Here is a 14,692-nt window from a genome sequence, read left to right as displayed (position 1 = left end):
CAATTGGGTAGCCTAATGGTTAAAGCGTAGACTCGTCAGGACGAAGACACGGGTTCGAATCCCCACATGCGTACAATGTGTGAAGCATCGTAAAACTAAACTCACTCACTCGTGACTGTCCATACAACTTGCCATGGGAGGGTGTGAGTAGTCAGTTGGTTAAAGCATTCGCTCGTCACACCGAAGACCCGGGTGCGCTGCCCCACTTTTGGTGTCCCCCAACCGGGATATTATGGGAATATTCTTACTCAACTTTCCAATCGACAACGCACTCATCCACTCACCTACTCATTCCACTGAAGCATGTACAGCTCAACTTTTTTTGGTTTCGGTGTCTCATAAATACCTTTATCATGTCCTTTATCCTTCATTTGCTTCTTCTTCTTCTTCTTCTTCTTCTTCTTCTTCTTGTTTAACGTCACACTCAACAATATTCCAGCTACACGTAAATAATCGAGTCTGAGCCAAATAATCCAGTGATCAACGGCATGTGCATCGACGTAAATGGGATACGAAGATATTTGTCCGTGGACCTGACCACCCGAACCCATTAGTCGCCTCTTAAGGCAGTCATAAGGTACTGAAGACCAGTGCCCAGATTTTCGAAGTTCTCTTAGCGCTAAGATAGTCGTAAGTGCCATTCATTAACATTAACGTCCTTCCCCAAAGAGTTGACATAATCTAAAAGAAGTCAATGGTTTGGTTTAATCATCTTTAATTGCAACGAACGTTCTTCCACTTGGAGAACAGCCACGTGTTGTCTGTGCTGGTCACGTGTCCTACTTGGATGTCGGGAGAGTAGCGTCAGGGTGATGAAGGTGATCAAGTGACGTCAGAGTCTGTTCGGACAATAAATACAGAGTGAGTGAGTTTAGTTTTACGCCGCTTTTAGCAATATCACGGAGGGGACATCAGAAGTGCGCTTCACACATTGTATTACCCATGTTTAAATATAGCTGAGGGCTATGTTCAATAAACAGAACTTACCACTGTCCACCAGTGAATGAACTCAGGCTGACTTACTACTCCATTTTCTGAAACAATCGTACAACATCGTTTAATATACATATGGAAATTAATTAAGCAACACCAAATTCAAAGACACATAAAAACTTAACAAAGTTTAACGAAGTAATTTTGATGATTGATTATTCAATTTTGATGTATTGACATACAGCATGAGCTTTTCATGGGTTGATATGACGCGCGTGAAGCTTGCACAGCGCACGTGCATTGCTTTAACCTCAACTTTCGAAAAATGCACTTTTTCCCTGGGGTGTTTACAAGCGCAGGTTGTCGATTGCATTCGGTTTTTCATTCATTTCAATGTCATGGCACGTAGGAAATTATCAGAGGCCACTCGTTGGCAAATAATCGGCATGAGGAATGCTGGTATGTCTCTAAGACAAATCGGGACTCAAATCGGACGACATCATTCCATAATTTCAAAACTTTTGAAAAAATACCGGGCCACTAATGAAGTTAAAGACCTGCCTAGACCAGGAAGACCCAGGAAGACCACAGTCCGGGAGGACAGAGCTTTACTGAGACTTGTACGGCGCAGGTCCTTCGACTCGAGCTCTCGGTTGAGACAGGAGTGGCTTCCAGGGAGACCCATCTCGAACAGGACTGTTCGGAATCGTCTGAAAGCTGCAGGATACCGGGCAAGGAGGCCAATCAAGCGACCCAGACTGTCTCCAGCCCATAAGGCAGCCCGACTGGCCTGGTGTAATGACCGTTTGCACTGGAACATTGCCTCTTGGAGGAAGGTCCATTTCTCAGATGAGAGCCGGTTCTTGCTGCACATGGTGGACGGTCGTACTCGGGTCTGGAGGCAGAGGAACACAGCAATGGCTCCACGGAACATCCAGGAGACTGTGGCCTTTGGGGGAGGTTCCGTTATGGTATGGGGGTGCATTTCCATGAACTGCAAGTTGGATATCATTACCATCCGTGTCAACCTTAACGGTGTTCGTTACCAACAGGAGGTTCTTGACAGGGCTGTGGTACCTCATTTTGAGAACCATCCTCTGGCAACGAGACCCATATTTATGGACGACAATGCTAGACCTCACAGGGCGCATGCTGTAAATGATTTTTTGCGGCAAAATGCAATTGACAGAATTCCATGGCCTGCCATGAGCCCTGACCTCAACCCCATTGAACATTTGTGGGACTTTATTGGCCGTCGTGTGAGGCAGAGAGACCCACCAGTCCATAATCTCAACGAATTGACGGCTGCCCTGCATGAGGAGTGGAACAGGATCCCCCAGAATCAGATCCGGAGACTCATCCAAGGAATGAGGAGGCGTCTGGAATCGGTGGTGCGTGCGCAGGGAGGACACACTAGATATTGATGAAAGTCGGTGTGCAGACTCTCAGATGACTGTTCTTTCTTTCCATGTGACATTTGTGTTAATACACCTGACAACAACGTCTGTGGATGAATAGTAAATTGTGTCCATTTTTTCATGAATTTAAGACAGTTTTAAGAATTTGGATTTCGTTGCAATAAAGCAAAGTCTTGATACTTTTTCCCTTTAAGTTGTTTGTCAGAGATCGTCTGTTGAATAAAAAAGTGTCAAACTATATCAACCCGGCATATTTTGATTGTCAGAACACTTCAAAGTTGCTCCAATAGAAAAAATTGGGGTGTTGCTTGATTAATTTCCAGGTGTATAGTTTAGTGAGGAAGTGAACAAAATGTTTCTCTCACGAGTGAGCCTGTGTACTGGTGAGTCTCGTGTTGACGCATGTAACAAGGTGACACTCGGGCAGGCTTTGGTGAAACCATCCTCGATACTCTCTAGGGCATACGTTCCGGTAAATCTCCACTATTCTTTGGATGCATCTTCGGCCAGATAATTTTGTTAACTCCATTTGCTGGTTCGGCATTCTCATTGTAGCCAATCGGCTTGGCAGCCATTACGTCGTAGTGCGATTTAGATTTGGGGGGGAAAACATAAAGACAAAGTGACAGGTCCGAATTTTTAAAAAAATATATGCAAGTAACTCCTTCTACCTGTTCGATGCTGAGTCTCGTGTGAACATTCATGAAACATGAGTCTCGTGTCTTGCGATCACGGTCAGGCAACGTGGTGAGTGTCGTGTAAACGGTCATAATACACGGATCACGATATTTCAAAATGACCGCCTACATCACTCTCAAATATTTTAAGTTAAACGTTTGCGAAACTTACCTGCTTTAAATAATCAGGTTAAATATTGGGGCCACATCGACCGATTATGTTTCACTGACGTGGTACACGTCTTCGAACCGTGACACTCCTCCAACATCAAACTGACACGCTACTGTGGCACTTTAGGAAGAGGAGCTGAACTCACTCACTCACTCACTCACTCACTCACTCACAGCAATATCTTGCAACTAACCGTTTATATCCCACAGCTTGAACAGCTCGATGTAATCATATTCAGTCAGGATCCCGTTCTTGTCGCTGTCGAAGATGTTGTACAGCGCATGTGTGAGAACAAACATGGCGGGGTCAGTGTGTGTTGTGTACCTGGTATATTCGTCTCGCGAGACGACACCGTCAACTGAAATAGTTTTGAATTCCACATCTGTTTCACAATGTATATAAGTATATGTTGTAGAGTGAGTGAGTGAGCACGTTTGTGCGCCACTTTTAGCAACATTCCAGCAATATCACGCCAGGGGACACCAGAAATGGGCTTCACGCATTGTACTTATGTGGGCAGTCAAACCTGGGAATGTGGGAGATAAGGTCGGAAAGGAATTTTTAAACAGTTTCACAGGGAAATGCTGCAATACTTACAATCGGAATCGTAACGCTGGAAAGAGTAGTGGATTTCTTGGCTGGAAATCTGTAGGTCATTGTCAATATCATTGGCATCGAAGAGCAGTTTCGCTGTGGTGTTATATGGCCTGAGGTCTAGCCTGTAAATATTTTGGTTAAAGTGTATCAAATCAGAGACCATATGATAGATATAATAATAATCCTATCACGTTTCTTTGTTATCAATGTTAACAGTGTTACTGTAAGCTAATTGTCTCAACCACTGTTATATCAGAATGATATATTACCAACGTGTAATAATTATTTTAATTCAATTGCAACGTCAAACATGGTGTATGCTTTCTTCTGACCGGCGGTGTATTACGTTCAGTATATGAGACAGAGTAGTGTACAGAATGGGGATACGGGGTCGCATAGGTGCACCAGCCCTAGGAGCCTCCAGGCGGCTACCTCGGCTCGCACAGCCATGAAAAAAGAGTCGACTTTCGTACAAACCTAGTTCCGGAAAACAAAGAGTGTCTCTTCAAATTTCTCAGGTGGATGTGCACTCCAACTAGAGATGTGAGACATTGTTTCTTGGTCTACAATTTATGTTACGTGTGAGACATTGTCCATTGGTCTACAGTTTATGTTAAGTGTGAGACGTTGTCCCTTTGTCTACAGTTTATGTTAAAAGTGAGACACTGTTTCTTAGTCTACCGTTTACATACTAACGGAATAAAGTATCTGTGCATTATTTGATGGTATGCCATCATACCATAAAAGATGATAACATGATTTGTGATGTTTTCTGTTGAAAGAATAGGATCGAAATTTGTGTGATTTTACAATCGGAATCGTGAAACGCCTTTGAAAAGATGTGGTGTGAAATGTCAGTTTACAAATATTCAGTATCGTGTGAGTCCACCATTGGTGTTGACAACGACGACGCACAGACAACACTAGGGGATTGAAGAAAGCTTGGGGAATGATGTCCCAAGTCTGAACCATAATTGCATCGCTTGTTCTAATTCAGCTTAGTCAGGGACGGATTCTGGGTTTGACCTAAACGTCGCTCCATTTCATTCAAAACCTGTTCAAAAGGGAACGGGTCAGGAGAAACAGCAGGCAAGAGGATTACAGGAAATCTGTCACAAAAACACAAGAGACATCATCTTGCTGAAGCGTGAAATTACGTCTCTGTCCTTCAATGAACGGCTGCACATGAGACCCAATAATCTCATCTCTGCATCTCAGTCAGATTGCCACTGACGTAGACAAGTTGTGTGACACCATGAAATGCCATCCTATACCACAACGCTTTCTTCACCAAACTGTCGACATTGAACAATGCATATGCATACGTCACAATGCTGTTCAGCATCGCAGGAAATACACCTTTGGACTGTCCTCTAAGCTGTCCAGAAGGAATTTCGACTCGTCAGTGACCAAAACACCATCTCAATCATGCCTCATGCCGTAGACGTCTGTACCAGGTAAGACGTGCCTGTCGATGACTTTTCTAGTAAAACTGGACGCGTTGCAGGCCATACACTTGACTGAAATTGACAAGCTTGTTCCCTAGCTAATATTCACTTAATAGCCCCACACCCAGCATAGTCCCCGGCACTACCCCATGTTCCCCTAACAACAGAAAGACTTTCACATCCTAGCCCCCCACATTAGTCCGAACTAAACCGTACAATTCTGAATCAAGTTATTGTGGACTGAACCGTCCAATTTCCAACACACCATTCGTTATTTCAGACTGAACCATTCCAAATTCATTAGCTCGGGTTGAGAAATTTCCGAAATCGTGTGATATTAAATCAAATAATGATTATGATATTAATAATATGCAAATTGAAAACCACAAGTTCTGGAACGGGAGGTTTTTGGGGAGACACGGGTTTTGTTGCAATACATCTTTACTTACTGAGCACAGCATAGAGACGATCCAAGTAGCACAAAAGAGACCGTTAGCCAGATCATGTTGACACTGATTTACACTATCAACAGAAAAATATAGCAAAGACTGAATTAGAATATAATGTGTGTGAGTAAACAATGAATTGGAGTTAAGGGCAGTTGGGATTTGCTTGTGGTTAGAGCTTTTGATCGTCACGCTGAACAGACGAGTTTTGGGTATCCCTGCCATGATATTGCTGGAATATAGCTAAAAGCGGCGTAAAACCATACTCACTCACTCATTTGAGTTAAAACCGTAGAGCGTCGTCCTTGAAAAGGGTCATCACGACGGTCGACGCTATCTGTCCCATTTGATAGGATGCCCTTTGTGTCATTAAACAGATGTTAAACCTCTTTAAACTTGTAAATGGCTACCTCGGAACGAAAAGACTTAAGAAACCTTATAGACTTGCGTCCTTATCGTAGCCAAAGTGTTAAGAATGGGCTTATGAAGTTCGTAGGGCTACAAACGTTTCGAGAATATCTAGCTTGTTATATTTTTTTTCATGTACCCCATAGTGAGCGAGTTTAGTTTCAAGTAACCACATTTCAGCTACGCCATGGCGGAAGACACCAGAAAGCCACACATTTCACTCATCTGGAGTATCGAACCCGAATCTTCAGAGTGATGAGAGAAACCTACCCTCATTTGATATGTCCCCCATATGCGGGGGACATGAAAAGAATGTCATCTCTTGTTTGTCTATTGCGGATTCGCCTATTTTCAGACGACAGTTATATCACTGAGAGCGTGTTTAAACAACAAACAAAACAACAAAATAAAGGCCAGGTGTCATGGCTCTTTTAACCAGCCTCCCTAACTACTGCAGGTTCTAAATGACGCAAATAACCTGTTACATTCCGAACTTACCCTTCCGGCGTCGCAATGTCTAGTGCCGTATAAAGTCAAGCATTATCATTAGGAGGTTATATTTTGACATTATTTGATAAGATAGTCTTTCTCTATTTAATAAAAAGTTATATTTAAATGCATGTTGAGGCGCATGTAGGGAAGATATGATGACAGTGGTTTGTCAGTGTTCTCACAGTCAAGACTCGTCAGTTTTGCGTTTGCGTTCCGTTAACGTCCGTCAAAGTCCCGTTGATGTTTCGTCAGTGTCCCGTTAATATTCCCGTTGATGTTCCTTCAGTGTCCCGTTGATATTCCGTCAGTATAGACATAGTAGTCTATGTCTCCTTGATGGTCCATTAGTGTCCCTTTCATGTTCCATCAATGTCCCGTTAATATTCCTTCAGTGTTTCGTTGATGTTCCCTCAGTGTCCAGTTGATGTTCCGTCAGTGTGCAGTCTTTCTTGGGCGTGGCGCTAATGGCGGCCTGTAACCACGTGCCCACATTAATTTTATGAAATATGTTTCGATATTTTTAAATTTGTTTTGTTGCTATCTGTTAATTTACCAGTCATAATTATGCCTAAAACGATTTGTGTAGATTCATTACTGTTGAAACTGAGTTTGTCGATAAGCGTTTGGGGATCAACTTATTTTCAGATGATTTTTGACAATGGCGTTTTGTCCTGCGTTTCTCTTTCACTACTCTGTCCCATATCTTCCCTAATTTCCATACATGTCCCTAATGTTCAGTCAGTATCCTTAATGTCCATACATGTCCCTAATGTCGAGTCGGTATCCCCAGAGTCCAGTCAGTGTCCTTATTGTTCAGTCTCTAATGTCCAGTCGGTGTCCCTAGTGTCCAAGCTGTGTCCGTAATGTCCGGTCGGTGTCCCTGATGTCCATTCGGTGCCCCTAATGTCCAGTCAGTATCCCTAATGTCCAGTCAGTGGCCTTAATGTTCAGTCAGTGTCCCTAATGACCAGTTGGTGTCGCGAATTTCCAGTCGACGTCCCTATCGCAAGATAAAAGGCTCGTTTAGAATACTGAGTGTTTTAGAGAATGAGAAAGGCTTTATCTTCTTTAAGTAATATTTTTCCAGCAATATTATGATAGGTCCAACAGAAATAAGCTTCACAAATTGTACCATGAGAATCGAACCCTGACCTTCCTATATAGGAGCGAACGCTGTAACTACCATGCTACCTCAAACCAGCACCACACCAAAGTCCTTCACATGCAGGGGTACCTGGCAGGATGTTCCCAACAGGTAAATGAAAAAGTAAAAGGCAGTTATATGTCCTTAATTGTTTTTATTGCAACGATTGTTCTTCCATCACAACAACACGGGCAGCTGTCATCCCAAGTAGTCACAAGACCTACTTGGAGCTCGGTGTAGATGATGGAGCGAAGGTGGCGTCTGGGTGATGGAGGTGATCCAATGCTGTGAGTGTCTGTTTGGACAAAAACAGAAGACGTTACACACAAAACAAAAGACATTACATACAATACTATTACAACATAAAGTGAGTGGATCAATTATTGTATGCTTTTTTTAAATTAAATCGACACTATTATGCAAGTGAGTGAGTGAGTGTGGTTTTATGCTGCTTTCATCGATTCACATACTGCACCCATGTTGGGAATCAAACCCGGGTCTTTGGCATGACGCTTGAACCACTGTGCTACTCCACCGCTCCTATTATCCTTGTAGGTTTCAACAAACAAGTATGTGTCTGAGACCTAGACAAATGGCACGTGACGCACTGGAATTTTTGTTTGTTGTGGATAAGACGCATTCAACAACTTCCCAGCGATATGACCCCTTTCTGTAAAATCGTGACTGTTGCCACGTGTGTTCTACTCAATTAAAACACGATGTCATGAATCAATCAAGTAGCCGGGATACACTAGAAACGGGCCGTTTACATTATACCCGTGTCGGGGAGATTGAACTCGTGACGAGCCAGCGCTTTAACCACTAGGCCACCCCGCCTCTACCACTAAACTAATACAAAGAATAGCTCTTGACTTGCTGTTCTGATGGGATTGTGGGGTAGCCTAGTGTTCGCCAGTCACGCTGAAGACCTGGGTTCGATTCCACACATGGATACAATGTGTGAAGCCCATTTCTTGTGTCAGTTGCTGTGATGTTGATGCAATATTGCTAAAAGCGGCAGCACAACGAAACACTACTTACCACTGTCCACCAGTGAACAAACTCCAGCTCGCTCACAACTAAATTTTCTGAAACAGTCAAATGATATATTGAGATTAAATTGGGGTTAATGTCGCGTTCAAGATAATACACTGATATACAGTGCACCCTGGTTATAATGCCACCCTGGTTATAATGCCACTCCGGGTACGATGACACGTGTCATCCGAGGAGACGAACCTGACCCCGATCCTATAAGTCGCCTCTTACGACAAGCAGGGGTTACTGAAGATCAATTCTATCCCGGGGCCCGTTTCACAAAGCTCTCGTAAGCCTAAGATCTCGTAACGTTTCTCGTAACACTGGTACCTCCTATGTTACAGTAGGGATGCTACAGGGAAACTTACGAGGTATTAAGCGTAAGAGAGCTTTGTGAAACGGGCCTCCGGATCTGTACTGGTACATGTGATAGATGGTAAACGATACATGAATGTTTCAACCCACCGTTTGCATCCCACAATTTGTACAGCTCCTCGTAGTCGTACTGGGTCAGGATACCATCCTTGTCTTTGTCGTAGATGTCGTAGAGCGCATGCGTCAGAACAAACATGGCGGGGTTCAGGTGAGTGGTATATGTTGTATATTCTTCGCGTGATACTACACCGTCAACTGAAAATATGAAGTGTAAGAGCAATAGAAGATAATTTACTCGAGATTTCTGCAGAGTACTTTCTGTAAAACAGTGAGTATGGTTTTACGCCGCTTTTAACAATATTCCAGCAACATCACAGCTGGGGACACAAGAAATGGGCTTCACACATTGTATCTATGTGGGGAATCGAACCCGTGTCTTCAGCGTGACGAGCAAACGCTTTAACCACTAGACTACCCCACGGCCCCTTAATTAAATAAATAACACTGAAAATATATGCTAAATACAACCTTTACGTGAGTGCTCAAAATCCTATAGAAAAGAGGACGTGGTAATATACGAGCACTTCCTGGTGATTCTGAGTGAATTGTGTTTAGGGCTGCATGTCATGCGACCATATGTGAGTGAGTGAGCGAGTGAGTGAGTGAGTGAGTGAGTGAGTGAGTGAGTGAGTGAGTTTAGTTTTACGCTGCACTCAACAATATTCCAACTGCTGTAAATAAAAGAGTTTAGACCAGACAATCCGGTGAACATCAGCATTAGCATCGATCTACGTAACCGAGACACGATGGGATGCAACTAATTCCGTTAGTCGCCTGTTAAGACAAGCACGGGATGCTAAAGACCAATCTAACCCCCGGATCTTCATGTGAAAAGTTACAATTTAATGGAAAAGACAAATGGAAAAGGTAAGGGGGCCATTTCAAATATACACGCCATAGTACATCTTTGATGGTCTCTCAGATTAAGCACACAAGAAAAGGTTATTTTGCGGTTACATATTTGAAACAGGTATCTTAGTCGATATCGTGCCGTTAGTCGCCTTTTACGACAAGCATGGGTTGCTGAAGACCAATTCTACCCCGGATCCCCTTTGACCTGGTTGGCTGCATGTCATGACGACCATGACTTCTAGAGACTTCCGACATACACATTGAATATTTTTGAAACTTTCATCAACAGAAACGCTAATATCAATCGTGCTTTGCACAACAGATTCGCCAATTAAAACATTAAGAGGAAAGTTCGAATTTATTTGAGTCGGCAAAATACGTTAAATGGCTAAATCATTTTTTCTTCCAGAAGGCAGTGATCATAGGAATGAATTTTGGTTGATCTTATTACTATTTTTGACATGTCAGCAATATATCTGAGGCATACACTCATACATACACACATCCTCACACAATCAAATATGAGCGCGCACGCACGCACGCACACACACACACACACAGACAGACACACGAACATTCTCCGCATCAAAATGTCAAGACGTGTATACATATTGATGAATACCCTGTGAGAGTTTCACTTGAGTCCATTTTACTTTAGCAACTCGTTAACTCGTGTGACCTGTATACACACACGCACACGCACACGCACTCGCACACGCACACGACCTCGCATATACAAATACGTGACATTGGATGGTCTTGTGCATTGAGAGCAGGTCACAAATCAGTTGAAGCAAAGCAACGTTAGTCACGGCGAGTTCTTGGATAGGTGACCGTGTGTAACAGCTTGACCCCACAGAATTTCTACTACTTCTCTCCTGCGGCACGACGAAGCATGTGGTCTCACTTTAGGCAAGTGAGTTTGTTCAAAATTGCCTCTGTTCCCCCAGCAGAAAATGGGTACCCGGTGGGTTAAGTCATATTATGCAGGGTAATAATGTCCATCATGATCTATGCGCTTAGAGCATGTCCCTGCGGCGGGAAGTGGCAACATTATTGTATTATTATACACAGACACATATATAAATACATACAGTTAGAATCGTATCCATTGAATGAAAGAACGAGTTCGGTGTGGGACATTTCCTTGTCCTGATCAACATCATTGGCATCGAAGAGATTCTGGGCCGTGATGTCATAGGGCCTCAAATCAATCGTTCTGAAAAAAAAATTAAATAAAACAATCTGACGAATTTGTTTCGAAATGCGCATGTAAGCTATAGGAATTCTCATACAATGCTCTCAGGGAGCACATAAACGGAATTCCGGTGTGTTCTGTCCCTTTAATGTGAATTGGATTGTTTGTTTTTAAAGCCGCACTCATGCTGTTGTTTCCCCGTTAGAAACTACTCACCTACACATTAAACTCACTCATCTATCCAGTAAACCCAGCTACTCACTCACCCACACAAACTCACCAATACTACACATTGCAACAGGTAGTGAAGTATGATAGTGGATATTACATCGACAAACGACCCTGAGGGGCGACGGCGAGATAGGATGAGTTCGTAATACAGCAAACATTTGTCGAAAGTTTATGTTCTTGACGAGTCCGACTGTGAATGAGCACCCAAATGGCCATTTGGGAGAATCAGCCCCACTTCTCTGACCAAAGTTCAGCCGACGTGGTTGTGGGCCTATGACAGCGACGCTCACGTCTCCTTAGTGTGGTCCTGATGTGGTCAGTGAGGCGAAGATTGGGTTCAGTCCTGGTGCTCTTTTTACGAAGCATTCCATCTCTTCAACGCTAAACTAAGATCAGTGACTTACGATCACCTCAGTGCTTTGTGAAAGAAGGGCCTGGCCATGACGTTTTAAGGTCGGGCTGAGCGAGTGAGTGAGTGAGCGAGTGAGTGACAGAAAAGGTGTCCATGGTGTTGTCCAGTGACCATTACTTGTATTGTTTGGAATGGAGTGGAACTTTAGAGTCACGACAATTCATTCAATTTCTTGGTACCTATTCCGTGTCTGCTATTTACAGTCTGTAAAATATTGAACGCATTCGCAACCCCGTCGCACCCCGACGTCTATTAGTGTTCATCATGCCAGGTGCTCGTAGTTTTCTTAACGTTGCAGACTCGGCATCACTAACGCTTACACACAGAAAAGAATGACGTCACGTAAATCAGAACTGTAGAGGAAATTATTAAAATAAAACTTCAAATAAAAGATAGTATATCATTGGTATTGAACAGGAATAGACAATTTTATTAAATATTTAATTTAATTCATTAATTGACATACGCATTGCGCATCTATTATGAGAGACCACCAAAGATGTTCGTTTGAGTTTGTATTTGAAATGGGCTTTCTTATCTTGTTTTCAATTTTCGACGAGCTGAACTGAAATGTTTATCCCAAGGCCTCATACCAGGACAAACTCTTCAGGTCTAAGCGACTAATGGGATCGAGCGGTCAGGGTCGCTGACTTGCCTGACACATGTCATCATATTCCAGTTGCGTAGGTCGTTGCTGATGCTGTTGATCACTGGATTATGTGGTCCAAACTCGATTATCTACAGGCCGCTGCCACAGAGCTGGAATAGTGCTGAGTGTGGCGTAAGACTAGAGTCACTCCCTCCCTCACTCAAACCAAAAAAAGGAAAACCCATTTTGAACTTACTGTGCCGATGACAAACTGGCTCCCACCAACAAACAGATTACGGTAAGACAGTTCATTGTAAAGTATCACGCTGAAAATTAATGATATATAAATGTAGAAAGATTTATTTTCGGGCCGTCTCAGTATTTCATTTTCGTGTTAAAAACGTAATGTATGTGAATAATAATCTTCCTTGATATTTTTTCTAAGTTGGGTACTATCAGCAAACAAAGAAAATATGTATGTATTTTGATCATTTAAATCCCACTTTCAATCCAATGAATTGCCTCTGAAAAAATATTCTCACCTTGGCCAGATGGTTTCCTGCAAGGAGTGATACTTAGACCACGAGTATTTATATATAAATTCTTCTAGCTGATAAGACGGGTCGTCAGTGTGTGCTATCTCAGATAATAACCAGAGCGACAGGACCTAAACTGACCACCTTTACCACTATTTTATTATGTAATCATTACACCTATACGTATACATCCAGCGAGTGATAGAATGAGTTTCGGTAAACAATAAACAGCGCATATACCGAACTGATGGATTTAACGAACTGTTTTGTCCACGTATGTGTGTGAACGTGTGTGTGACGTGTGCATGTGTGGACGTATGTGTGTGTGAACATGTGTGCGCGCGCGCGGACATGCATGTGTCGTGTGTGTGTGTGAATGTGTGGACATGCATGTGTCGTGTGTGTGTGAGTGTGTGAACATGTGAGTGACGTGTGTGTATGGACATCTGGCATGTGTTTGACATATGTGCGTGTGTGTAGACATGTGACGCATGCTACATGCGTAGCATGTGTGTGGACGTGACGTGTGTATGTGGACATGTGACAAGTGTGTGTCACGTGTATGGAGATGTGACATGTGTGTGGACGCATGACATGAGTGACCTGTGCGGACATGTTACATGTGGGACATGTGTGGGACATGTGACTTTTGTATGTGACGTTTCTGTGTTGTCATGTGACATGCATGTTACGTGTGTTGGGACGTGATATGTGTAAGTGACAGGTGTGTGGGCATGTGACGTGTGTGACATCTATCGGGACATGTGACATGTGTATGTGACATGTTTGTGGACATGTAACATGTGTATCTGAGATCTGCGTGTGAACATGTGACAAGAGAATGTGAGGTGTGTTTGAAACCATGTGACATGCGTGACCTGTGTTGGAACATGTGACATGTGGTGGCATGGTAGGGGAGCTGTCTAAGGCGCAATTCCGGTGATACAGCCAGTTTAGAGGTGTTGGGGTCAAGCACACCTGTGACCGAGTTTTAAAACCTTGCAGTCAGCTTTGTGCCGACTCTTCCAGTGTTGTCACAACCCATGTGGGGACAAGTGACATGTGTGACCAGTGTGTAAACATATTATATGTGTGACGTCCGTGTGTGTGGACATACATGTGGACATGGTACGTGTGTGGCATATGTGAGGACATGTGATATGTGTGACGTCATGGGGCTACATGTGACACGTGTGTGACACGGGGAAGGGTGGGGGTGACTATTGTACATTTCACTCTGTCGTGAGAAATACTAAGAACACGAAACGCGATGTTTTGTTTTTACATGTTTTCGATTCTGCCATTTTGTCGTTCAACGGTGTCATATATACGTGGAAGTAGAGCATTTCATAGTGAAAACGTGACATTTCAAGTTTATTCATTCTTCTTCTGGGACTGGAATACTGTAATTTGTGGAGAATCTTCTTAGAGTGGGTGAGTGTAGTTTTACGCCGCTATTAGCAGTATCATGGTTGGGACACCGGAAATGGGCTTCACATATTGTACCCAAGTAGGGAATCGAACCTGAGTCTTCAGCGTGACGAGCGAACGCTTGAACCACTAGGCTACCCCACAGCCTCACTCCGTTTTGAAACTGGAAGTAATCATTGGGTGTTGTTATAGACACAACTTTCAACGTCTTACATTCAATATACACTTGAAAACT

At 43.1% G+C, this 14,692-nt stretch overlaps 1 protein-coding gene across 1 annotated transcript; it reads right to left on the bottom strand.

The window, feature by feature from the left end:
* Positions 1–698: 698 nt before the first annotated feature.
* On the bottom strand, positions 699–13,052 carry LOC137272493 (uncharacterized). The gene is made up of 10 exons (XM_067804876.1): positions 13,033–13,052; positions 12,747–12,816; positions 11,155–11,279; positions 9,239–9,403; positions 8,777–8,823; positions 7,960–8,030; positions 3,798–3,919; positions 3,394–3,558; positions 988–1,034; positions 699–839 (listed from the first exon to the last, which is right to left on the bottom strand). The coding sequence occupies exons 2-10, from the start codon at positions 12,800–12,802 to the stop codon at positions 780–782; spliced, it is 858 nt and encodes a 285-aa protein (XP_067660977.1). The 5' UTR covers positions 12,803–12,816; positions 13,033–13,052; the 3' UTR covers positions 699–779.
* Positions 13,053–14,692: the final 1,640 nt, after the last annotated feature.

Source organism: Haliotis asinina, chromosome 2 (genome assembly GCF_037392515.1).
Source record: "Haliotis asinina isolate JCU_RB_2024 chromosome 2, JCU_Hal_asi_v2, whole genome shotgun sequence".
Lineage (NCBI taxonomy): Eukaryota > Metazoa > Mollusca > Gastropoda > Lepetellida > Haliotidae > Haliotis > Haliotis asinina.
This window is presented reverse-complemented; position numbering and strand designations above follow the sequence as displayed.

Coding starts and splice junctions, on each gene's coding strand:
- LOC137272493 (XM_067804876.1), bottom strand. CDS start 12,802: ATGAACTGTCTTACCGTAATCTGTTTGTTGGTGGGAGCCAGTTTGTCA. Junction 8,031..8,776: donor TTGTTCACTGGTGGACAGTG/GTAAGTAGTGTT, acceptor TTGTCCAAACAG/ACACTCACAGCATTGGATCA. Junction 1,035..3,393: donor CAAGCTGTGGGATATAAACG/GTTAGTTGCAAG, acceptor CGATTGTTTCAG/AAAATGGAGTAGTAAGTCAG.